This window comes from Pristiophorus japonicus, chromosome 18 (assembly GCF_044704955.1).
Source record: "Pristiophorus japonicus isolate sPriJap1 chromosome 18, sPriJap1.hap1, whole genome shotgun sequence".
Lineage (NCBI taxonomy): Eukaryota > Metazoa > Chordata > Chondrichthyes > Pristiophoridae > Pristiophorus > Pristiophorus japonicus.
Window position 1 is genome coordinate 113,565,914 of NC_091994.1, and position 25,824 is coordinate 113,591,737.

Genomic DNA, 25,824 nt, shown 5'->3' on the forward strand with positions numbered 1-25,824 from the left:
CACCCAGAGGATAATGGGGGTCTGGAACTCACTGCCTGAAAGGGTGGTCGAGGCAGAAACCCTCATGGCATTTAAAAAGTACTTGGATATACACTTGAATTGCCGTAACCTACAGGGCTACGGACCAAGAGCTGGAAAGTGGGATTAGGCTGGATAGTTCTTTGTCAGCCGGCACGAACATGATGGGCCGATTGGCCTCCTTCCATGCTGTAAATTTCTGTGATACCAGGTACCGAATACTGAAATTGAAGCCAGTTTGCATACAGCTTGGGTTAACATGGTCTGTACATTTTGTATCTAGCCCCAGGAAATTTGACAGCAGCTTGCTAATTCACTGCTAGGGGGCTCTAATCTTTCTGACATTTGACAGCTGTGGAAACTACAGTAGGAGGATTGTGTGGAACGTGAACGACCTCCTCCGTGAAACGGCCCACTTTGAAACACGTTCATCTTTTCGCTGTAAACAAGACGTGGTATTACTCAACATGGAATGAAAATAAAATCGTAAGGAATTCTTGGACATTCTGGTGGCCAGAAGCCATCGGTATCCCTGACACCACGTACCCGGGAGCAATGCTGGAGGTACAGGGCAGATTTGGTCTCCGCTTTCTTTAATTAGTTTAAATTTTCAATCTCTCGGAGAGGAGAGCCTTTATTTGGGAAAATCAATATTTATAATTGATACATTTCTCTGAATTTGACAATTTTTTTCAAGAGTTAAATCTTTTTTTCATGAATTGTATCAATTTAAGCATTTTTGGGTTGTATCCTCACAATTAGTTGATGATTTCATTTTTTGGAATATGTGTTACTATGGTCCAGGAATCGATGATTCATCAGTGTCTTAACATACAAACAAACTGAAAGAGATATTAGCCAAGGCTTGTTTGGCAGCACCTCCCAAACCCGCAACCTCTACCACCTAGAAGGACAAGGGCAGCAGGCGCATGGGAACACCACCACCTCCAGATTCCCCGCCAAGTCACACACCATCCTGACTTGGAAGTATATCTCCATTCCTTTATCATCGCTGGGTCAAAATCCTGGAACTCCCTCCCTAATAGCACTGCGGGAGCACCTTCACCACACGGACTGCAGCAGTTCAAGAAGGCGGCTCACCACCACCTTCTCAAGGGGCAATTAGGGATGGGCAATAAATACCGGCCTTGCCAGTGACGCCCACATCCCATGAATGATTTTTTTTTAAACTCCACAGGTTTGGCAATGGTGTAAAGCTGAAATCACTTGGGACCAGCACTCTCACCTCTGAGTCAGAAAGTTGTGGGTTCAAGTCCCACTCCAGAGACTTGAGCACAAAAATATAGGCTAATGCTCCAGTGTAGGGAGCGCTGCACTGTCGGAGGTGCCATCCTTTGGATGAGACGTTAAACCGAGGCCCCGTCTGCTCTCTCAGGTGGACAGAAAAGATCCCAGGACACTATTTCGAAGAAGAGCAGGGGAGTTTTCCCCGGTGTCCTGGGGCAATATTTATCCCTCAATCAACAGCACTAAAACAGATTATCTGGTCATTATCACATTGCTATTTGTGGGAGCTTGCTGTGCACAAACTGGCTGCCTCGTTTCCCACATTACAACAGTGACTACACTTCAAAAAATAACTTCATTGGCTGTAAAGTGCTTTGAGGTTGTGAAAGGCGTTATATAAATGCATGTCTTTCTTTCAATATATAAATAATATATCACTATACCTAACGTTCTAACTATTCCCAATCAATTGAAATTTTAGCTTATTTTCACAGTTACACTTTGAGGAAATCAATTATTGAATTATTAATAATAAACAAAAAATCTATAATTGCTGGACACACACAGGTCAGTCAGCATCTGTGGAGAGATCAAGACAAGTCAACATTTCATATTGAGCCCTTCTTCAGGAATGTGAAATCACTGTGAAGCATTTCTTCAATAGATCTGTCCCAAAATGAGAATACCACTGTAACATTCTGAAGTGTAACAGTGTATAGAAAGTGACAGAATCTTCAGAAGTGAGAAGTATTTTCAAAATGGAAATCTCTTTCATGTTGTTGGTATGGTAAAATATTGATGAGTTAAAGATCCCAAGAAAAATAATTGTCAATTTAATTGACCTGAATACATTCTGCAAGGGAGAATACTGTACATTTTAAATTATAAGACAGCTTAGAATTAGCAAATGAACTTTGTGGGACAATGTCATCATCATAGGCAGTCTCTTGAATCAAGGATGCCTTGCTTCCACATCAAAAAGTTCACAGGTGTTTCAATGAAGGACCTAATATTCCGGATCCCAAACTAAATCCTGAAGGGTGGAAGATGCCTGTGCGTGGATTTTTTAACGTGTGGTGGCCGTTGCACACCAGCCACCTCACGGGCTTGACAGAGCTAGGTCTTGGTCCAGAAGCAAAGATTAACCAGGATGACTGGAGACCAGCTCTGCTGCACGGACCCAGTGCGCACACATATCGCAGTGTGGGCTGGGCCCGTGCTGCCCCAGGGCCCTCGCCTCTCCTGGGCTCCGAACTCACGCCTCTCCTGGGCCCCGATCACATCCTCTACAGTCTCTCACTGCTCCTTCGCCCCGACCTCGCCGCTCCTTCGCCCCGACCTCGCCGCTCCTGCTGTACCTGCCCACGCTCCAATCACTGACCTGGACCTTGGTGATGTCATTCTTCACTGCCGCTGCTCTCCTGCCCCAGCACGTGCTGCTCCCTGGAGTGGTACACCGCCACACTGCTCCTTCCACTCCCCGGCCTGCTCCGATGGTGATCGCAAGCCAGGGATGTATACAGTACTAAGTCACATACCTTATAATAATGTGTACTTCTAGCAACATTCATTATGCTACCCAGAAGCATATTCATCTGCGACAGTCGAACTTCAGAGCTACAGACTCATTGCAAATAAACTACCTGTACCTTTGAGTCATACAGTCATTATTACGGCACAGAAGGAGGCCATTTGGCCCATTGAGTCCATGCCAGCTCTCTGTAGAGCAATCCAGTCAGTCCCATTCCCCCGCTCTATCACCGTGGCCCTGCAAGTTTATTTCCCTCAAGTGCCTATCCAATGTCCTTTCTGAAATCATTGATTGTCTCTGTTTATCATTGAAAGTTGGCATGCAGCTACAGCAGGTGGCGAAGAAGGCAAATGGCATGTTGGCCTTCATAGCAAGAGGATTTGAGTATAGGAGCAGGGAGGTCTTGCTGCAGTTGTACAGGGCCTTGGTGAAGCCACTCCTTGAATATTGTATACAATTTTTGTTATATATGTAAACCCGTAAATACCTTGTTTAACCACCCGAGAACTCATCCTCTGGAGTCCCATGGGAGCACCTGTACATAAGGAGGCCTCACAGGCTGGAGAGGCACTCTGAGATCTGTAATAAAGGACTATGGTCACACCTTACTTTGAGCTTACAGTATCTGGTCAGATTCTTATTCAAGACATAACAGTTTTGGTCTCCTAATCTGAGGAAGGACATTCTTGCTATTGAGGGAGTGCAGCGAAGGTTCACCAGACTGATTCCCGGGATGGCAGGACTGACATATGAGAAGAGACTGGATCGACAGGGCCTGTATTCACTGGAGTTTAGAAGAATGAGAGGAGATCTCATAGAAACAGAAAAAATTCTGATGGGATTGGACAGGTTAGATGCAGGAAGAATGTTCCCGATGTTGGGGAAGTCCAGAAGCAGGGGTCACAGTCTAAGGATAAGGGTTAAGCCATTTAGGACCGAGATAAGGAGAAACTTCTTCACTCAGAGAATTGTGAACCTGTGGAATTCTCTACCACAGAAAGTTGTTGAGGCCAGTTCGTTAGATATATACAAAAGGGAGTTTATGGCCCTTATGGCTAAAGGGTTCAAGGGATATGGAGACAAAGCAGGAATGGGGTATTAAAGTTGCATGATCAGCCATGATCATATTGAATGGTGGTGCAGGCTCGAAGGGCCTACTCCTGCACCTATTTTCTATGTTTCCACCTCCCTCGTTGGCAGCGAGTTCCAGGTCATTACCACTCCCTGCGTAAAAAAAGTTCTTCCTCACATCCCCCCTGTATCTCTTGCCCAAAACCTTAAATCTGTGTCCCCTAGTCCTGGTACCATCAGTTAATGGGACAGTTTTTCTCTGTCTACCTTATCCAAACCCATCTTGTATACCTCCATCAAATCGCCCCTCAACCTCCTTTGCTCCAAGGAGAACAAATAAATGAAATCAATGACAATAGCTCAGTGAAACAACATGCTTTTAATTACAGTTAATGCAGACACTTATCAAAGAAGCAAAATGCAGCAGATTGCAAACAGTAAAATCATATATACAGTAGCTGGACTGGGGCTGAGATGATTGGCCTCCAACAGCCACAACCATCTTCCTTTGTACACATAGACAGCGTTTTGATTTCCATATTTACGAAAGGATATACTTGCTGTGGAGGCAGTTCAGAAAAGGTTCACTAGGAGATGAGGGGTTGACTTATGAGGAAAAGTTGAGTAGGTTGGGCCTCTACTCATTGGAATTCAGAAGAATGAGAGATGATCTTATCGAAACATATAGGATTATGAGGGGGCTTGACAAGGTGAATGCAGAGAGGATGTTTCCACTGATGGGGGAGACTAGAACTAGGGGGCATAATCTTAGGATAAAAGGCCATCCATTTAGAACTGAGATGAGAAATTTCTTCTCTCAGAGGATTGTAAATCTGTGGAATTCGCTGCCTCAGAGAGCTGTGGAAGCTGGGATATTAAATAAATTTAAGACAGAAATAGTTTCTTAAATGATAAGGGGTTATGGGGAACGGGCAGGGAAGTGGAGCTGTCCATGATCTGATCAGCCATGATCTTATCGAATGGCGGAGCAGGCTCGAGGGCCATATGGCCTACTCCTGTTCCTATTTCTTATGATCTTATGTTCATATGTTTGTCTAGCCTCCCCTTAAATGCATCTATACTATTCGCTTCAACCACTCCCAGTGGCAGCAAGTTCCACATTCTCACATGAACTCTGACAAAATTTCCTTTCTGTATTGCAGAGGCACTGAGGCCAACAGTAGTGCCTTTATCTTGCTGAACATAGCTCAGAACCTAAGACTTTACTGGCCTGTGTGGTTCAGCTATACACTGCCTTACCAGAGGAGCCATCAGTGGAATGTTGGTTGCATTTCACCACCTCATTGCTTTGAACTTAAACTTACTCAGTAATCTTAAATAAACCTTTTTTTTAAACAGGGCAATGAATGATCTTGGGGAGTATATAACCACTGATATAGAAATTTCCTGGTTACCAAATCTAGATGATTTAATGAAGGGATACGCCCGGAACTTTCGACCAGGAATAGGAGGTAAGCCCATGTTCAACAACACAAAGACAGATAGGATCATTGTAGCTGCAGTTTAAAAAGTTGAGCGGTGATATAATCGAGGTGTTTAAAATGATAAAGGCATTCAATAGCGTAGATACAGAGAAACTATGTCCTCTGATGGAGGAATCAAAAACAAGAGGGCAAATTGTACATTTGGAGCTCGGCCATTTAGGAATGAAATCAGAAAGCCCTTTTTGACAAAAGGTAGTGAAAATTTGGAAAACTGCTCAAAAGGCTGGTTGCTGGGTACATTGGAATTTTCAAGACTGAAATGGATAGATATTTGTTCGGTAAGGGCGGTGTAATGTATGCACCTGTGAGCATGCTCGCAGGTTTGTGGAGCTGTTGCATTGTGAGTGGCTTAGCCAGTCATGTGATGTTCACAAGGCTCAATAAAACCCCAGCCAGTTGAGTCCAGGTTCTCCACGATGCGGCGTGCAGTTGTGAACCTGGTGGATGAACTGGTCGGGTTCAGTTTGATTGTTAAACCTTTGCTAATAAACCAACTTGTTCTTTACAGCAAATGTGTAGCTGTGAATTCTTAAGCAAAGAACCCATGGAGCAAATACACTGCAGGTATCAAGGTGTGTGTTAATGTATGCAATAAAGGTTCAAACTGAATACTGTTTAACTAAGCAAGGTACAACCTTGCCTTGTTTTATTTAGGCCCAAAGTGTCTGACTCTCAGAATGGCTGGCCTTTTATACCCGAGCAGTGCCATGTGTGTGCTGCTCAGTGGCCTCCAACAATGACACCATCTGGTGGCTACAAACAACATGTACATACATGACAATACCCTCCTCTGAGATCTTATCACGGCCTTTCACAGGTTGAGACGGTCCGGTGCTTTACGCTCCCGGGTTGACCGTCTCAGTTCGATTCCAGCCTTGGGTGAATGTGCGGAGTCTGTTGTGGCTGGTGGCTGGATGACTGACTTGTTGGGGGTGGCAGTGGCCATGTCAGGAATTGCAAGTCCATTTTTATTGAACAAGTCCATGATGGAAATTCTGAGTCCACTGAAGGCTGTTGGTAGGTTGGTTAATCGTCGACGGTTTCTTTGTCCGACTGGCTCATCTGTGTGCCTCAGCTTTGTTTGATTCATGTGTTTCCTGCAAGTTTTCCCATTCTTGAGCTTAATAACAAATACTCTGTTGCCCTCCTTGGCTATGACCGCACCAGCGATCCATTTGGGACCCTGGCCATAATTCAACACATATACGGGATCATTAACAGAAATCTCACGTGACACAGTTGCGTGATCGTGGTACCCTTGTTGAATCTGTCTTCTGTATTCAACATGATTACTTAAATCCGGGTGTACGAGAGATAACTTGGTCTTAAGACCTCTTTTCATCATGAGTTCAGCAGGCGAGACCGCTGTGAGTATGTAGGCTCTTGTCCTGTAACTCAGCAGTATGCAAGACAAGCGGGTCTGCAGTGACCCTTGGTTACTCTCCTCATGCTTTGCTTGATAATTTGTACAGCACGTTCTGCTTGCCCGTTGGATGCAGGCTTGAATGGTGCTGACCTTACATATTTTATGCCATTAAATTTTACAAACTCCTGAACCACCTGACTGGTGAAACACGACCCATTGTCTGTCACCACTATATCCGGCAGACCATGTGTCGCGAACATGACATTGCGATTCTCTATGGTTGCCGTGGACGAACTTAATGACATGATTATGCATTCTGTCCACTTCGAATAAACATCCACCACCACTAAAAATATCTTTCCCTGGAAGGGATCTGCAAAATCTACATGGATCCTGGACCAAGGTTTGGATGGCCATGACCACAGACTCAACAGTGATTTCTTTGGTGCTTTGCTGAGTTGTATGCAGGTGTTGCACTGATGCACGCATGCTTCCAGCTCAGAATCAATTCCTGGCCACCATACGTGGGACCTGGCGATGGCCTTCATCATCACTATACCCGGATGTGTACTGTGTAACTCACGCACAAACTTCTCTCTCCCTTTCTTCGGCATTACAACTCGATTGCCCCACAATATGCAATCTGCTTGAATAGACAGTTCGTCCTTGCGACGAATGTACGGTTTGGCCTCCTCGCACATTTGCTTAGGTATGGCGGACTAATCCTCTTTGAGGATGCAACCCTTTATCACCGATAATATCGGGTCCTGGCTGGTCCAGGTCTTAACTTGTTGAGCCATGACAGGGGTACCTTCACTCTCAAAGCATCGATGATTAACATTCAATCTGACGGTTGTGGCATTTCCACCTCCGATGTAGGCAACGGCAACTGGCTCAAAGCATTGGCACAATTCTCTGTGCCTGGTCTGTGGCGAATGACATTATCATAGGCAGATAATGTCAGCGCCCACCTTTGGATGCGGGATGAAGCATTGGTATTGATACCTTTGCTCTCGGAAAACAACGAAATGAGCGGCTTGTGATCGGTCTCTAATTCGAACCTCAGACTGAACAGGTATTGATGCATCTTTTTAACACCGTACACACACACTAAAGCTTCTTTTTCGACCATGCTGTAGGCTTTTTCTGCTTTAGACAAACTTTTGAATGCATACGCAACAGGTTGAAATTTCCCCGACTCATTGGCTTGTTGTAACACGCAACCAATTCCATACGATGATGCGTCACAGGCCAAAACTAAACATTTACATGGGTCATAATGTACCAGCAGCTTGTTCAAGCAAAGCAGATTGGTGGCTTTCTCGAAAGCTCTGTCTTGCAATGCACCCCACACCCAGTTGTTGCCTTTTCTCAATAGCATATACAGTGGTTCAAGTAAGGTGCTCAATTTAGGTAGGAAGTTACCAAAGTAGTTGAGTAGACCCAGGAACGAATGCAGCTCCATCACGTTCTGCGGCTTGGGTGCATTCTTGATGGCTTTGGTTTTCATGTCAGTAGGTCTGATGCCATCAGCGGCAATGTTCCTCCTGAGAAATTTGACCTCCAGTGCCATGAAGACGCACTTCGAGCTTTTAAGTCTGAGTCCCACTCTGTCCAAACGCAGTAGAACCTCTTCCAGGTTGTTCAGATGTTTCTTGGAGTCACGACCAGTGATCAGGATGTCATCTTGGAACACGCCGGTTCTGGGAACGGACTTCAGTAGACTTTCCATATTCCTCTGGAATATTGCTGCAGCCGAGCGAATTCCAAACGGGCACCTGTGGTAAATAAACAGTCCTTTGTGCATGTTAATGCATGTAAGTCTCTTCGACATCTCGACCAGCTCCTGCATCATATAGGCCAACATCAAATCACCGTTATACGACACATTAAATTTGTGCACTGCCAATCACCTTTATCAATTCTTTGGTGTACGTGCGCAGCTTGGCTTTAACAGGGCTCAGCTTGGGCCTCATAGTCTTAGTATCCCACAGCTTATTAAATGCTTTCTCGTTCATGATCAACTGACTCGACCCTGTGTCCAGTTCCATCGATACCGGTATCCTGTTAAACTTACATTAATCAAAATTGGTTTGCTCTTGGTTATGAAAGAGTACAGTCCATACACTTCCTCCTCTGGCATCTCAGATTGCGTATCCGGATCCACGCTAGTCTGACTCTCATCCTCCACGTGGTGCGTCGCAGCTCTCTTGCTCATCTGCGGACACTTGCGCTGGAGATGCCCTACTCTCAGACAGCCTTTGCGACGATATTGCTTAAATCGGCACTGCTGGTGCCGATGATTTTCCCCACAATGCCAACACGGAGAAGTCGGATACATTCCCGCTGGCGGACTTTGGGCAGCCACAGGTTTCGCGAACACAGCCGGATAGGCCGTGCCATGTGCCGCTCTGCCGAACGCCGACTCAATCGCATTTACAGTACTTGCCGAGGTTCGGTTCTTCACCGCTATTTGCTTTAGACTCCTGTCCGTCGTCACACATGATTGAGTGATCTGGATGGCCCTTTTTAAATCCAACTCCTCCACCACCAGAAGTTTGCACAGGATCACCTCGTGGTTGATATCGATAACAAAGAAGTCCCGCAGTATGTCTGCCAGCACCGTCCCGAACTTGCACGGTCCCGCTAGATGTCTCAGGTCGGCAACGAATCCCGCCGCGCTCTGGCCCTCCGATCGAACGTGTGTATAAACCTGTATCTCGAGATGATGATGCCATCGTCTGGCTTGAGGTGCTCCTGTACCAATATACACAACTCCTCGTACGTTTTCTCTGTTGGATCACTAGGCAAGAGTAGATTCTTTATCAGACCGTAGATCTTCGAACCGCACACAGTGAGGAACACGGTCCAGCGCCGATCTACATCGTCGACCCCCTTCATTTTGTTGGCCACGAAGTACTGGTTCAAACGGCTCACAAAGTCTGCCCAATCTTCTCCCTCCACGAATCGCTCTAAAAATCCAATTGTGCTCACTTTGCAAACAAAGATTCTTGTATTCTCTTCGCCAAATGTTATGTATGCAATAAAGATTCAAACTGAGTACTGTTTAACTAAGCAAGGTACAACCTTGGCTTTGCTTTACTTCGGCCCAAAGTGTCTGACTCTCAAAATGGCTGGACTTTTATACCTGAGTAGCACCATGTACATGCTGCTCAGTGGCCTCCAACAACGACGCCATCTAGTGGCTACAAACAACATGTACATACATGACAGTGTGGAGTAAAGTCGGGTAAATAGAGTTGAGGTGTCGTTCAGCCATGATCGAATGGAATGGCGGAGCAAGCTCAAGAGGCTGAATGACTTACTCATGTTCCTATGTGTGGTCATTGGATGAGGGCTGGATCGGGGCCAACTCCAGTACCCACTCTGTGCTCACTGCCCTAACTCACATCTAAAGGATGACCACTTGGATATGGGACCGAAGGCTGGCAGATATCCACGAACAGCACACCAGCACATGCCAGCACCTCGAGATGAGGGGAGGAAAAGTAGGAAAAAAAAGACCAAACACACAAATTGGGAATGTAGGCTGTAGTTTTATTCACAATCTATATCAATGAGTGGGCCAAATGTAATAGATCCACGTTTGCTGATGATACAAAGCTCGGTGGGAATGTAAGTTGTGAGGAGGATGCAAAAAGGCTTCAAGGGGATATAGACAGGCTCAGTGAGTGGGCAAGAACACGGCAAATGGAATACAATGTGGAGAAATGTGAAGTTATCCAATTTGGTAGGAAAACTAGAAAAGCAGAGTATTTTTAAATGGTGAGAGATTGAGAAATGTTGGTGTTCAGAGGGACCTGGGGGTCCAGTGATTTTTCTTTTCCATGTTTACAGTGACTGTCACTTTAAGACTTTTTTTGAACCGTGGAACCACATGACCTTCAGCCATACCCACATCTTATATATATGGCACCAATCACTGTGTTAACATGCAGGTACAGCAAGCAATTAAGAAAGCAAATGGTATGTTGACCTTGATGACAAGAGGATTTGAATATAAGAGTAAAGACATCTTACTGCAAGTATATAGGGCCCTGGTGAGACCACACCTGGAGTATTGTGTATAGTTTTGGTCTCTTTACCGAAGGAAGGATATACTTGCCATAGAGGAAATGCAACGAAGATTCACCAGACTGATTCCTGGGGTGGGGGGATTGCCCTATGAGGAGAGATTGAGTAGACTAGGCCTATAGCCTCTAGAGTTTAGAAGAATGAGAGGTGATCTCATTGAAACATACAAAAGTCTTGCAGGGTTTGACAGGGTAGATGCAGGGAGGGTGTTTCCTCTGGCAGAGGAGTCTAGAACCAGAGGTCACAGTCTCAGGATAAGAGGTCGGCCATTTAGGAGGAATTTATTCACTCGGGGTGGTGAATCTTTGGAATTCTCTGCTCCAGAGGGCTGTGGAGGCTCAGTCCTTGAGCATATTCAAGACACAGAGCGCTAGATTTTTGGATATTAAGGGATATGGGGATAGAATGGGAAAGTGGAGTTGAGGTCGAAGATTGAATGGTGGAGGTTGAATGGTGGAGCAGGCTCAAGGGGCTGAATGGCCTACTCCTGCTCCTAATTCTTATGTTCTTATAACCTAAAGCACCGATGGAGAAGTATTGTGAACTGGCAGCACATGGTTATCGAATTCACGTATACATTCAGAGGGGATCAAAGTCCATTGTAACACCAAGCCCAATTGTTAATGATCAGGCTAATCTAACCGCTGCAGTTCAGATATAAATATTAATCATCCATCTTCATGTATATGTTCAGGTTAATTGTCACGAATATTCAGCCGCATCAAGGGCACCACGGTGTTGTTGTGCGATGGGTTTGTGTGGGTAATTGGAGATCAAACATAGGTAATATGCTATGCGGTTTAACATTAATTTATTCAAATTCCATAATGTATGGATATTTTTCTTTAAAGTCTTTGTAATTTACTGATTTTGTGCTTTGATTATACAGGGCCTCCTTTGAACGTAGCACTGGCTATAGAAGTTGCCAGTATTGATCACATATCGGAAGCTAATATGGTACTCTTTCCTCTTTCCTTGTTTAAAAAGATGTATGTGAAAAGAAAGACTTGGATTTATATAGCGCCTTTCATGACCACCGGACGTCCCAAAGTGCTTTACAGCCAATGAAGTATTTTTGGAGTGTAGTCACTATTGTAATGTGGAAAACGCGGCAGCCAATTTGTGCACAGCAAGCTCCCACACACAGCAATGTGATAATGACCGGATCATGTTTTATTTGTTATGTTGATTGAGGGATAATTATTGACCAGGCACTGGGGATAACTCCCCTGCTCTTCTTTGAAATACTGCCATGGATCTTTATGTCCACCTGAGAGAGCAGACCGGGCCTCGGTTTAACGTCTCATCCGAAAAATGGCACCTCCGACAGTGCAGCGCTCCCTGGATATTTTGTGCTCAAGTCCCTGCAGTGGAACTTGAACCCACAACCTTCTACCTCAGAGGCGAGAGAGAGTGCTAACAACATTGCTGACGGGTATGTTGTCTGTAACATAACAAAATAAAACAGAATGCGCAACACAGCAGAGCTCTGAGTGAGTACACATTGTTGGGCTTGTGAAACAAAGCCTTGGCTGGCCAAGAGGCAGCACTATGTGGGGATGAGAAGTTTCTCAAACCCTGTAGTAATATTCTGGCTTGTCAGAGCGGGCGGACTGAAAACTGCGTCTGAATCTGGTTAACCTCATCCTAAATAAGGTGTCACACAAAAATGAAAAAGATAATGAAAGGACTAGGGTAGGCATTATTACTTGCCAATACATGTGTTTGGTAATGGAAGTAAATGTGTCGCAAACTCTCCCTAATCTGTCCCACAATCTCGGATATGATGCATTGTTAAAGGCTTCATTACCAAGAGAGAAGCCACAGAAATATTTTCTCTGTGACATGCCTTTCACCATAATGTGCTTTCCTGTGAAGCTTCTAAAATAAGTGTTATACAGATGGCATTTTACATGGTTTTTGATGTATTAATATACATTACAATATGTTGTTTTTCTCTAAGACAATGAGTGGCAGATAATCTTTCAACCTCTGAAGATAGGAATGAGAATCCAGACAGCTTCATTTAAATTGTCAGGCTCTGAATGAATAACTGATAGACCTCTGCTTCTCCCCATCTTTAGTAATTCAGGCCCTTTTCTTTCTATATAAATTGTCTTTGTGGGAAATGGCAATATAATAAGGCAGCCTGGTGAAACAGCTGTTTCCCGGTGAATGGCACAAGCTCTACTTCAGGGCAGATATCGTGAACCTGCAGCATAGAAACTTCACTTTGTCTTTTAATGTGAAGAGCAGACAGTACTCCAGATGTTCTGGACAACATTTATCCCTCAAAGCACCCAAGCAGATTATCTAGTCATTTATCTCATTTGTTGTTTGTGGGACCTTATTTTGTGCAAAGTAGCTGCCATATTTACCTATAAAACATTGACTACACTTTAAAAGTAATTAATTAGCTGTGGAGTGCTTTAAGATGTCTTAAAGATGTGAAAGTTGCTACTTAAATCCAAGTTTCTTCTTCTTAGTTCTGGTAGGACATTAGCTTCCCTCCAGTCTCCTCTCCCCCTGAAGATACTGGATTTACATGTTTAAAAAAAATTCATTCATATGATGTGAGCCGGCATTTATTGCCCATCCCTACTTGCCCTCGAGAAGGTGGTGGTGAGCCTGCCTTCCTCAATACAACTGAGTGTCTCGCTGGGCCATTTCAGGGGGCAGTTAAGAGTCAACCACATTGCTGTGGGTCTGGAGTCACATATCGGCCAGACCGGGTAAGGGCGGCAGATTTCCTTCCCAAAAGGGACATTAGTGAACCAGATGGGTTTTTAACCACAATCCAGCAGTTTCATTACTGATACTAGCTTTTTGATTTTATTCCAGATTTATTTAATTAAGTGAATTTAAATTCCCCAGATGCCATGGTGAGATTTGAACTCATGTTTCCAGATCATTAGTCCAGGCCTCTGGATTACTAGTCCAATAACATAACCACTATGGTACCGTACTCCTGTCCGAACCTAAACACTGGGGAGTGGCGTGATTTTAACCCAAAAAACTGGGAGGGTTGGCGTACGGTGGGAGGTTGAAGTCCTGCAAATGTGAATCCCGACCATAGCCCGCCTCCAACCCGCCCATTTCCGGGTTTAAGGGCGACAGGACGGGAAACATGCAGCCAATCCGCTCTCAGGAGGATTCTGCACGGCCTTCCATTCAAAAAAAATCACAGGTTTGTAGAGCTTTGCATTGTGAGCAGCTTAGCCAGTCACGTGATGTTCACTAGACTTAATAAAACCCCAGCCAGTTCGGTTCGGGGGATCCACGATGGGGCAGGTGGTTGTGAGCCTGGTGGATGAACTGGTAATGTGTCATGTGACTGTTAAACCTTTGTTAATAAACCAACTGGTTCTTAATAGCAATGAGTTGCTATGAATTCTTGAGCAAAGAACCCATGAAGCAAATACATTACACCAGCATTTTCTGTTTTTCTTACAATGAAATTGGGCCCTTGAGGTAGCTGCCACAGTGGCATAATTTAGAAGATTCTGTTCACAATAGGATCTACTCAGTAATGAACACCAACAGTTTCCCATAGGTCCACTCCTGCTTCAAAAACCTTTCGAGACAGGCACCGTTCTAGCAACCATTGTCCAGTGAGGATCTTCCTTGAGCTGCAACAGTTTTCTGTGGGAAGGGGTGGAAAATGTGGTGGGAACTTGGAACTTGGAACTTGTCCCACTGGGTCTCCGTCTATTTCTGGACAGGGGATGTGGGAAGTGCCCACCCAACAGGGGAAGACAAAAACCAAATAAGATGTTAATAATGAAGTGACATCATTGTCATATTTTTCTGTCAGTACCGCCACTGGATGCGAGTAATGTTAGCACGTTACTGGGGTCCAGCATTGTTAGGGTCAGCATAAGCCTTTTTACAGATTAAACGGCCCACCCCACAAGGGACGATCACACCCAGTACTGGTACTGCATGCTGGGTCTAGCAAAGGCCAGATGCTGTTCCCCAGCCTGGGACAGGATTCCCCCTTTAAGCTGCCGAAGAGGAAAAACCTAGTGAAATAGTAGAGTATAACCAGTGCTGTTAACTATTGTTTAATATGTTCAAAAATGTTCCTTTCTGCCCTTTAGAGTGTCAGCTGTGGCTCAGTGAGCAGCACACTCGCCTCTGTGTCAGAAGGTCGTGGGTTTTAGTCCCACTCCAGGGACTCGAGCACGTAATTCTAAGCTAACACTCCAGTGCAGGGCTGAGGGAGAGCTGCACTGTCGGAGGTGCCGTCTTTCGGATGAGATGTTAAACCGAGGCCCTGTCTGCTCTCGCAAGTGGTCATAAAAGATCCTATTTTGAAGAAGAGCAGGGGAGTTCTCCCTGGTGTCCTGGGGCCAATATCTATCCCTCAATCAACATTTCAAAAACAGATTATCTAGTCATTATCACATTGCTGTTTGTGGAAGCTTGCTGTGTGCAAATTGGCTGCCGCGTTTCTCACATTACAACAGTGACTACAGTTCAAAAGTACTTCATTGGCTGTAAAGCGCTTTGAGACATCCGGTGGTCCTGAAAGGTGCTATATAAATGCAAGTCTTTCTCTCTTTTATGAGAATGTATACTCCTAATCAGGGAATTGCAAAAAATTATGGGAAACCAATAACACACTGTGCAACACTATGCAAAAGAGAAATTCATAGCTGTGAATGCTAATTACTTATGGTTTAGGAGGATCAAGCCTCTATAAAATAACAAGTGGGCAAATAGCTGATAAATTCAGTATCACGCTGAGAATCGGAACTCTCCCTTGAAGTATCGCTTCTGTCCTTTTTGTCAGGAGTACACAATGACTGTTTTCCTACGTCAGATCTGGAAAGATGATCGGTTGTCCTACAACCACACCAACAAGACCTTGGGCCTAGACAGCCGCTTTGTGGATAAACTGTGGTTGCCGGACACGTACATAGTGAATGCAAAGTCGGCCTGGTTTCACGATGTTACGGTGGAAAACAAACTTATCAGGCTTCAGCCCGATGGCGTCATACTCTACAGCATCAGGTTGGATTAATTTCTGGCACTTAGTACGGCTGAATAGATATGTGTGTAACTTTATAAATATATCCCATTTCAAATAATCATAGCATTATGTGGGTAACTTTGTGAATCTGTGCTGCGAGCATATTTCCTACGGTTTTCTGACCATTGCCGGTCAGACAATGATGGCGAGGGTGTGTGCCTGAATTTCTGATATGTGTTTCCGATGGTCAGGGCTCCCAGCTGGCAGTACGGGCCTGTAAAATGACTGTTTATGTGTGGAATTTACTAGCCAATGTTCTGTTTGTAGACTGCATATTACAGAAAGTTATATACAACTAGGACACCTCCCATGGCATTGTTCATGGTAAGTTGTATAATTCGCTGTTTTGTAACAACAGGAATTCTATTACTGTGTAATGCACAGAGTATTATTCTGAAGCTAAGGTGCAATTGCATTTAAACTGTCTGGTCCCATTACATCCACATAATCTAACTGTTGCCTGTACAAAACATTTTGAGTTCAACTCCAAGTCAATTGACGCTGGAGCAGGAAGTTAGCAGATTGTCGGTTACTTGCACATTTCCAGTTCCAGGTCAGAGGACACCAGCATGAAATAACTGAATTGTGGTGGACTCAAAACTTATAAACAGAGACCCCATGGAATGCAGGTTAGAATTAACAGTCTAATCCGGGACTGCTTTGTCTTTTACAGAATTACCTCCACAGTTGCTTGTGACATGGATCTCACCAAATACCCAATGGATGAGCAAGAATGCATGCTGGATCTGGAGAGCTGTGAGTTTATTTTATTACCAAGCATTATTCTCCTCTTCTAAGTTAACCTCGCTCTGCAATACCATCTCAGGGCTCTGTGTAGTAGTGAGGAGTTGTTCAATGGTTAGTGAGAGGTGTAGTGAAGGGTGTACTAGAGGGTCAGTGAGGGGAGGGCGTGAAGGTCAGTGAAGGGTGGGACTGAGGGGTCAGTGAGGGGAGGGCCTGAGGGTCAGTGAGGGGAGGGCCTGAGGGTCAGTGAGGGGAGGGCCTGAGGGTCAGTGAGGGGTGAGACTGAGGGTCAATGAGGGATGGGCCTGAGGGTCAGTGAGGGGAGGGACTGAGGGTCAGTGAGGGGAGGGATTGAGGGTCAGTGGGGGTATTTTGAAGGCTTATAGAGAGCCTCCCTGATAAAGTGCAACATCCCCACCGATACCTGGGAGACTCTGGCCAAAGACCGTCTTTTACAGTGGAGGAAGTGCATCCGGGAGGGTGCTGAACTCCTCGAGTCTTGTCGCCGAGAGCATGCCGAAATCAAGCGCAGGCAGCGGAAAGAGTGTGCGGCAAACCAGTCCCACCCTCCCTTTCCCTCAACGACTGTCTGCCCCATCTGTGACAGAGACTGTGGTTCTTGTATTGTACTGTTCAGCCACCTAAGGACTCATGTTTAGAGTGGAAGCAATTCTTCCTTGATTCCAAGGGACTGCCTATGATGACGATGCATTGGAGGGTTTGTGTACAGTAGAAGCTGGTTATTTCTACAGTTGTGCGTGTGAGTAATTATACACTGGCACAAGAGCCCAGGTGTTACTTTTGGAATGCACCACACTTGAGGCAGCAATATTAAAGGGGAGCCATTTCATCGAGGTGTTTAGCAATTCATTTGATTTTATTTGTCTGACAAAGGCAAATCATAAAAGCATCGCGACATTTGAGTATGATGTGATCGTGATGCAAAAACCTCACGTACTTTTGTTCCTTAGCTGTTGGGACAGCTCCCTTATATTTGGCGTTGAGATATAAGGTATTACATATTGTAGGAAGAATAGGGAGGTCACTTATTACTTGGAGGATCCGAGTCTAGGTGGGGTAGAGGAACAAAAGGATCTTGGAGTACAAATATACAAATCACGATGGAGAAGTGGCTGAATACCCAGCTTACCAAGGGCAGCTTGATTCTGCCCCTTTCACTCTGGTAGTGAGAAAAGTTAGGTAAACGGAGCCCATTATAGTGAGTGGTAACTCCCAATAGCAACGAGGGTAGTTTGGCCTGTTAGTTTGGGGAACAGAAGGTGTGACATCGTGGCTGGGACTGTGGGGCTGAAGTGATGCACAGGTTCTGTTAGCTGAATCAATAATGTTCGGGTAAAAACCATTCAGAACTGTACAAGTTCATCAAGCTTTTGCTAATGGCATTTCGGTGCCCTGTTTCATTCTGACTGATCTGATCTGCATTCTTTCAGATGGCTATTCAGCCGAGGATATCGTCTATAATTGGTCAGACAATCAGGCTGAGATACATGGACTGGATGAAATTCAGCTGGCTCAGTTTACAATAACCAACTATTACTTTGTGACAGAAATGATGAATTTCAAATCGGGTAAGCATCAGTTTCGGCAGAAGTGATGCATCAGCCACTCCGTGACGTACAATAATGAGCATGCGTATGTGGGCGTGATCATCATCTGGGCGGGATGGCCAGTGTCTCGGCAATTCTTTGTGGTGTTTGGACTGGATAAATGCTGCAGTAATTGCATTAAATAGGCCTGTGGAAATGCTGGGTATGTGCTCGGCCCGTGCTCTGACCATTTCCAACATAAAGTGACAATCAGGCACCGAGACCCCGATTTGCATATTGAAATGGGCCTACAGCCTGAGACGGGCAGTAGCTGCGGACACCTTGTGGAAGTCACCTTTCAAAATGGCGGCGGCGGCATCGTCGGGTGTAACGGGACGGTACAGCTACTGACGTTACATTAACGCAGTTACCCCCCCCACCCCCCCATTAACGCCAGGCGATGCAACGTTAAAATCATCTCCATCATGAATATTGCGTAGTAAAAACAGAGTCATTACAGCACAGAAGGAGGCCATTGGGCCTGTCGAGCCTGTGCCGGCTCTCTGCAAGAGCTCCTCAGCCAGTCCCACTCCCCCGCCCTTTCCCCATAGCCCTGAAAAATGTTTTCTTTCAGATTCTTATCCAACTCCCTTTTGAAAGCCACGATTGAGTCTGCCTCCACCACCCTCTCAGGCAACGCATTCCAGATCCTAACCACTCGCTGTATAAAAAAGTTTTTCCTCATGTCGCCTTTGGTTCTTCTGCCAATCGCCTTAAATCTGTGTCCTCTGGTTCTCCACCCTTCCACCAATGGGAACAGTTTCTGTCTAGACCTCATGAATTTGAGCACCTCTATCAAATCTCCTCTCAACCTTCTCTGATCCAAGAAGAACAACTCCAGCTTCTCCAGTCCATACTAAAACATGAGGGCTAGCTTTACTAGTAATGGTAGCCATAAACTATTACATTAAACACCTAAACACAATTTGTTGTCCCTTTTTCTTCCCAACCTTTCTTCTTCCTGTTCTGTGACCTTTTATGTTTTACCTTTTAATGCCACTCCTTCTCACCTACTCTAACTTTATGGGGTGGAAATTCGGTCACACCTCTGTTGCGGCATTAACCCGGGCGCAGCGGTAAGTTTTGTGCCGGGAAATGGTTTGCGCCTCTAGCTGCAAAATTCACCAGTTGGGTCATGTGTGGGACGGAGCACTAAGGGAGGTGTTACCTCTCTCAGGGCACTAGGCTGGCTGAGCTACTGAAAATCCCAAGCTAAACAGCCGGCCTCGGGAGCGCCCTGAGAAAGGCTTCCGTGGGAAAAAAAATCTGAAAAAAAACACCAAAAATGTTCCCAATATTTTACTGACACCATATCCACACAAATCACAAAAATAAAAAAAAATTAAAACGATCACACTTACCTGAGGTCGCCATTCCTTCCCTCACTGTGGCCGCTACAGTTCGGACCGCCAGCTTTCCCAGGCGGCCCCACCAGGGGGCGCTGCGGGGTGCTACGGATCGGGCGTGCATCAAATTTCGAGATGGTGTTGCAACCAGGGGGCGTTGCACACTGGCTCGCCACTCCCGGGCGATACTGCTCCACACCCCCGCCCTGCAAACCCCGCACCAAATGTCCGGGCGGGGCGCTGCAAGCTGGCCGCTCGCCTGCAAATGTTCTCTGCCGCCATTATTGCCCCTCCGGGGGTGAAAGCAGAGGCGGCAACAAACCGAAAATCCAGCCCTATCTATTTTATCACACTTTCCCTAGTTTTAAAGTTGAAAATATTTAACTTACATTTACGATTCTCATCATCATAGGCAGTCCCTCGGAATCAAGGAAGACTTGCTTCCACTCTAAAAGTGATTTCTCAGCTGACTGTACAGTCCAATACGGGAATTACAGTCTCTGTCACCGAGACTCCAGGATGGTATGTTGCCTCCCTGATGCAAGGGTGAAGGATGTCTCGGAGCGGGTGCAGGACATTCTGAAAAGGGAGGGTGAGCAGCCAGTTGTCATGGTGCACATTGGTACCAACAATATAGGTAGAAAAAGAGATGAGGTCCTACGAGACGAATTTAAGGAGCTAGGAGCGAAATTAAAACGTAGGACGTCAAAAGTAGTAATCTCGGGATTGCTACCAGTGCCACGTGCTAGTCAGAGTAGGAATCGCTGGATAGCTCAGATGAATACGTGGCTTGAGCAGGGAGGGATTCAAATTCCTGGGGCATTGGAACCGGTTCTGGGGGAGGTGGGACCAGTACAAACCGGACGGTCTGCACCTGGGCAGGACCGGAACCAATGTCCTAGGGGGAGTGTTTGCTAGTGTTGTTGGGGAGGAGTTAAACTAATATGGCAGGGCGATGGGAAACAATGTAGGGAGACAGAGGGAAACAAAATGGAGACAGAAGCAAAAGACAGAAAGGAGATGAGTAAAAGTGGAGGGCAGAGAAACCCAAGGCAAAAAACAAAAAGGGCCACTGTACATCAAAATTCTATAGGGTCAAAGTGTAATAAAAAGGCAAGCATGAAAGCTCGGTGCCTCAATGCAAGGAGTATTCGGAACCCAGGAGAGGGCTCTGCGCTAGTTAGAGTGGGTGAGAGCTCAGATGAACAGGACCCCAAGAAAGAATGCAAAAGGCAGGAGGTAACAGAGCAGAGTAGCACTGGGGTAAGTGTAAACCACAAGGTGATAGGAAGGGACAATATGTATGAATATAAAGGGGCTGCAGGAGGGGTCAAAACTAAAAATCATGGTTTAAAAACTAGTATTAAAGCACTCTACCTAAACGCACGCAGCATTCGAAATAAAGTAAATGAGTTGACGGCACAAATCATTACAAATGGGTATGATTTGGTGGCCATTACAGAAACGTGGTTGCAGGGTGGCCAAGACTGGGAATTAAACATACAGGGGTATCTGACAATTCGGAAAGATAGACAAGAAGGGAAAGAAGGTGGGGTAGCTCTGTTAATAAAGGATGATATCAGGGCAATTGTGAGAGACGATATTGGCTCTAATGAACAAAATGTTGAATCATTGTGGGTGGAGATTAGAGATAGTAAGGGGAAAAAGTCACTGGTGGGCGTAGTTTATAGGCCCCCAAATAATAACTTCACGGTGGGCGGGCAATAATCAAGGGAATAATGGAGGCATGTGAAAAAGGAACGGCAGTAATCATGGGGGATTTTAACCTACACATCGATTGGTCAAATCAAATCGCACGGGGTAGCCTGGAGGAGGAATTCATAGAATGCATACGGGCTTGTTTCTTAGAACAGTATGTTACAGAAACTATAAGGGAGCAAGCTATCTTAGATCTGGTCCTGTGTAATGAGACAGGAATAATAAACAATCTCCTAGTAAAAGATCCTCTCGGAATGAGTGATCACAGTATGGTTGAATTTGTAATACAGATGAGGGTGAGGAAGTAGTGTCTCAAACGGACGTACTATGCTTAAACAAAGGGGACTACAGTGGGATGAGGGCAGAGTTGGCTAAAGTAGACTGGAAACACAGACTAAACAGTGGCACAATTGAGGAACAGTGGAGGACTTTTAAGGAGCTCTTTCATAGTGCTCAACAAAAATACATTCCAGTGAAAAAGGAGGGCGGTAAGAGAAGGGATAACCAGCCGTGGATAATCAAGGAAATAAAGGAGAGTATCAAATTAAAAACCAATGCATATAAGGTGGCCAAGGTTAGTGGGAAACTAGAAGATTGGGAAAATTTTAAACGACAGCAAAGAATGACTAAGAAAGCAATAAAGAAAGGAAAGATAGATTACGAAAGTAAACTTGCGCAAAACATAAAAACAGATAGTAAAAGCTTTTACCGATATATAAAACGGGAAAGAGTGACTAAAGTAAATGTTGGTCCCTTAGAAGATGAGAAGGGGGATTTAATAATGGGAAATGTGGAAATGGCTGAGACCTTAAACAATTATTTTGCTTCAGTCTTCACAGTGGCAGACACAAAAACCATGCCAAAAATTGCTGGTCACGGGAATGTGGGAAGGGAGGACCTAGTGGGGGTAGTGCTGGACAGGCTAATGGGACTCAAGGTAGACAAGTCCCCTGGCCCTGATGAAATGCATCCCAGGGTATTAAAATAGATGGCAGAAGTTATAGCAGATGCATTCGTTATAATCTACCAAAATTCTCTGGACTCTGGGGAGGTACCAGCCGATTGGAAAGCAGCTAATGTAATGCCTCTGTTTAAAAAAGGGAGCAGACAAAAGGCAGGTAACTATAGGCCGGTTAGTTTAACATCTGTAGTGGGGAAAATACTTGAAGCTGTCATTAAGGAAGAAATAGCGGGACATCTAGATAGGAATAGTGCAATCAAGCAGACGCAACATGGATTCATGAAGGGGAAATCATGTTTAACTAATTTACTGGAATTCTTTGAGGATATAATGAGGATAGAGGTGTACTGATGGATGTGGTGTATTTAGATTTCCAAAAGGCATTCGATAAGGTGCCACACAAAAGGTTACTGCAGAAGATAAAGGTATGCGGAGTCAGAGGAAATGTCTTAGCATGGATCGAGAATTGGCTGGCTAACAGAAAGCAGAGAGTCGGGATAAATGGATCCTTTTCGGGTTGGAAATCAGTGGTTAGTGATGTGCCACAGGGATCGGTGCTGGGACCACAACTGTTTACAATATACATAGATGACCTGGAAGAGGGGACAGAGTGTAGTGTAACAAAATTTGCAGATGACACAAAGATTAGTGGGAAAGCGGATTATGTGGAGGACACAGAGAGGCTGCAAAGAGATTTAGATAGGTTAAGCGAATGGGCTAAGATTTGGCAGATGGAATACAATGTCGGAAAATGTGAGGTCATCCACCTTGGGGAAAAAAAACAGTAAAAGGGAATATTATTTGAATGGGGAGAAATTACAACATGCTATGGTGCAGAGGGACCTGGGGGTCCTTGTGCATGAATCCCAAAAAGATAATTTGCAGGTGCAGCAGGTAATCAGGAAGGCGAATGGAATGTTGGCCTTCATTGCGAGAGGGATGGAGTACAAAAGCAGGGAGGTCCTGCTGCAACTGTACAGGGTATTGGTGAGGCCGCACCTGGAGTACTGCGTGCAGTTTTGGTCACCTTACTTAAGGAAGGATATACTAGCTTTGGAGGGGGTACAGAGACGATTCACTCGGCTGATTCCGGAGATGAGGGGGTTACCTTACGATGATAGATTGAGTAGACTGGGTCTTTACTCGTTGGAGTTCAGAAGGATGAGGGGTGATCTTATAGAAACATTTAAAATAATGAAAGGGATAGACAAGATAGAGGCAGAGTGGTTGTTTCCAGTCGGGGAGACTAGAACTAGGGGGCACAGCCTCAAAATACGGGGGAGCCAATTTAAAACCGAGTTGAGAAGGAAATTCTTCTCCCAGAGGGTTGTGAATCTGTGGAATTCTCTGCCCAAGGAAGAAGTTGAGGCTAGCTCATTGAATGTATTCAAATCACAGATAGATAGATTTTTAACCAATAAGGGAATTAAGGGTTACGGGGAGCGGGAGGGTAAGTGGAGCTGAGTCAACGGCCAGATCAGCCATGATCTTGTTGAATGACGGAGCAGGCTCGAGGGGCTAGATGGCCTACTCCTGTTCCTAATTCTATTTTCTTATGTTCTTATGTCACAGTTGGGACAGACAGTCGTTGAAGGAAAGAGTGGGTGGGGAGTCTGGTTTGCCGCACGCTTCTTCTGCTGCCTGCGCTTGGTTTCTGCATGTTCTCAGCGACAATACTCGAGGTGCTCAACACTCTCCCGGATGCTCTTCCTCCACTTAGGAGGGTCTTGGGCCAGAGACTACCAGGTGTCAGTGGGGATGTTGCACTTTATCAAGAAGGCTTTCAGGGTGTCCTTGAAACGTTTCCTTTGTCCACCTGGGGCTTGCTTTCCATGTAGGAGTTCCGAGTAGAGCACTTGCTTTAGGAGTCTCATGTCGGAGATGCAGATGATGTGGCCCGCCCAATGGAGCTGGTAAAGTGTGGTCAGTGCTGGGGATGTTGGCCTGATCAAGAACACTGACGATGGTGCGTCTGTCCTCCCAGTGATTTTGCAGGATCTTGCGGAGGCAGCGCTGATGGTACTTCTCCAGCGCTTTGAGGTGTCTATTGTATATGACCCACATCTCTGAGCCATATAGGAGGGCAGGTATCACTACTGCCCTGTAGACAATAAGCTTGATGCCAATTTGAGGTCCTGGCCTTCAAACACTCTCTTCCTCAGATGATCAAAGGCTGCACTGGCGCACTGGAGGTGGTGTTGGACTTCGTCACTGATGCCCTTGTTGACGGTAGGCTCCCGAGGTATGGAATACGGTCCATGTTGTGCAAGGACACGCAGTGGATTTTGATGACTGGGGGGCAGTGCTGTGTGGCGGGGTCAGGTTGGTGGACGACCTTTGTCTTATGGATATTAAGGCTCATGCTTTCGTATACCTCGGTGAAGATGTTGATGATGGCATCGGAGTTCAGCCTCTGAATGTGCGCAGATGCAAGTGTCGTCCGCGTTCTGTAGTTCGATGACAGAGGATGGGATGACCTTGGATCTAGCCTGGAGACGACGAAGGTTGAACAGGTTCCCATTGGTTCTATAGTTTAGTTCCACTCCAGCGGGGAGCTTGTTGAGCGTAAGGTGGAGCATTTCAGCGAGGAAGATCGAGAAGAGCGTTGGGGCGATGACGCAGCCCTGCTTGACCCCGGTCCGGACGTGGATTGGGTCTGTGGTGGATCCGTTGGTCAGGATCACGAGGCTTGCATGTCGTCGTGAGAATTTACTATTTTATCTTTCTGCTCTCACCATGCATTTGCTGATGGCAGCAATAAAATAGTGTCCATGGGTGTGGCCAAGTCACCTTTAATATCACCAAACTCATGGCGGAACCAGAACATAGTTGATGCCAATGGAGATTGAATTCATTGTGGCTCTTGAATGACCTAGTTTTCCAAACACTGATGTGTACAAGTGTGCCAGGCATGCAGGATTCGTGAATTTGGGCTTTTACTTCATATCTTCAATTCAAGAGCACGCACAGCTTTTAATTCCACAGATCACAGATGCCAACCCAGCTTAATGTCTCCGCCGGCCCTTTAACTCTTACAACTCGAACCATTCTCAGTCAGATGTCAGGGACAGAACTGCACTGGGTCCACTGTGATTTTACACAGGGTTGGCACATTCATAGAAAACATAGACATAGAAAATAGGAGCAGTAGTAGGCCATTCGGCCCTTTGAGTCTGCACCGACATTCAATATGATCATGGCTGATCCTCTATCTCAACACCATATTCCCGCTTTTTCCCCGTACCCCTTGATGCCTTTTGTTTCTAGAAATCTATCTATCTCCCTCTTAAATATATTCAGTGACTTGACCTCCACAGCCTTCTGTGGTAGAGAATCCCACAGGTTCACCACCCTCTGTGTGAAAGCATTTCTCCTCATCTCGGTCCTAAATTTCCTACTCCATGTCCTGAGACTGTGACTCCTTGTTATAGACTTCCTATCCAGGGGGAAACATCCTCCCCACATCCAGTCTATCCAACCCCATCAGAATTTTATACGTTTCAATGTGATCCTCTCTCATAAACTACTGAATACAGGCCTAGTTGACCCAATTTCTCCTCATACGACAAACCCAGGAA

At 45.4% G+C, this 25,824-nt stretch overlaps 1 protein-coding gene across 11 annotated transcripts in view; it reads left to right on the forward strand.

The window, feature by feature from the left end:
• The window catches only part of gabrd (gamma-aminobutyric acid type A receptor subunit delta), a 75,991-nt gene that overhangs the window by 36,289 nt on the left and 13,878 nt on the right, over positions 1-25,824 (forward strand). For 8 of the 11 annotated variants that reach the window (XM_070860625.1, XM_070860635.1, XM_070860626.1 and 5 more), the window contains 5 exons: positions 5,228-5,340; positions 11,724-11,791; positions 15,630-15,850; positions 16,543-16,625; positions 18,065-18,202. In XM_070860625.1, the coding sequence (XP_070716726.1) occupies positions 5,228-5,340; positions 11,724-11,791; positions 15,630-15,850; positions 16,543-16,625; positions 18,065-18,202 (623 nt within the window). Of the gene's footprint in view, positions 1-499; positions 583-5,227; positions 5,341-5,881; positions 5,946-11,723; positions 11,792-15,629; positions 15,851-16,542; positions 16,626-18,064; positions 18,203-25,824 lie in introns of those variants that run through there. The other 3 variants (XM_070860632.1, XM_070860633.1, XM_070860628.1) reach the window with 3 other exon arrangements.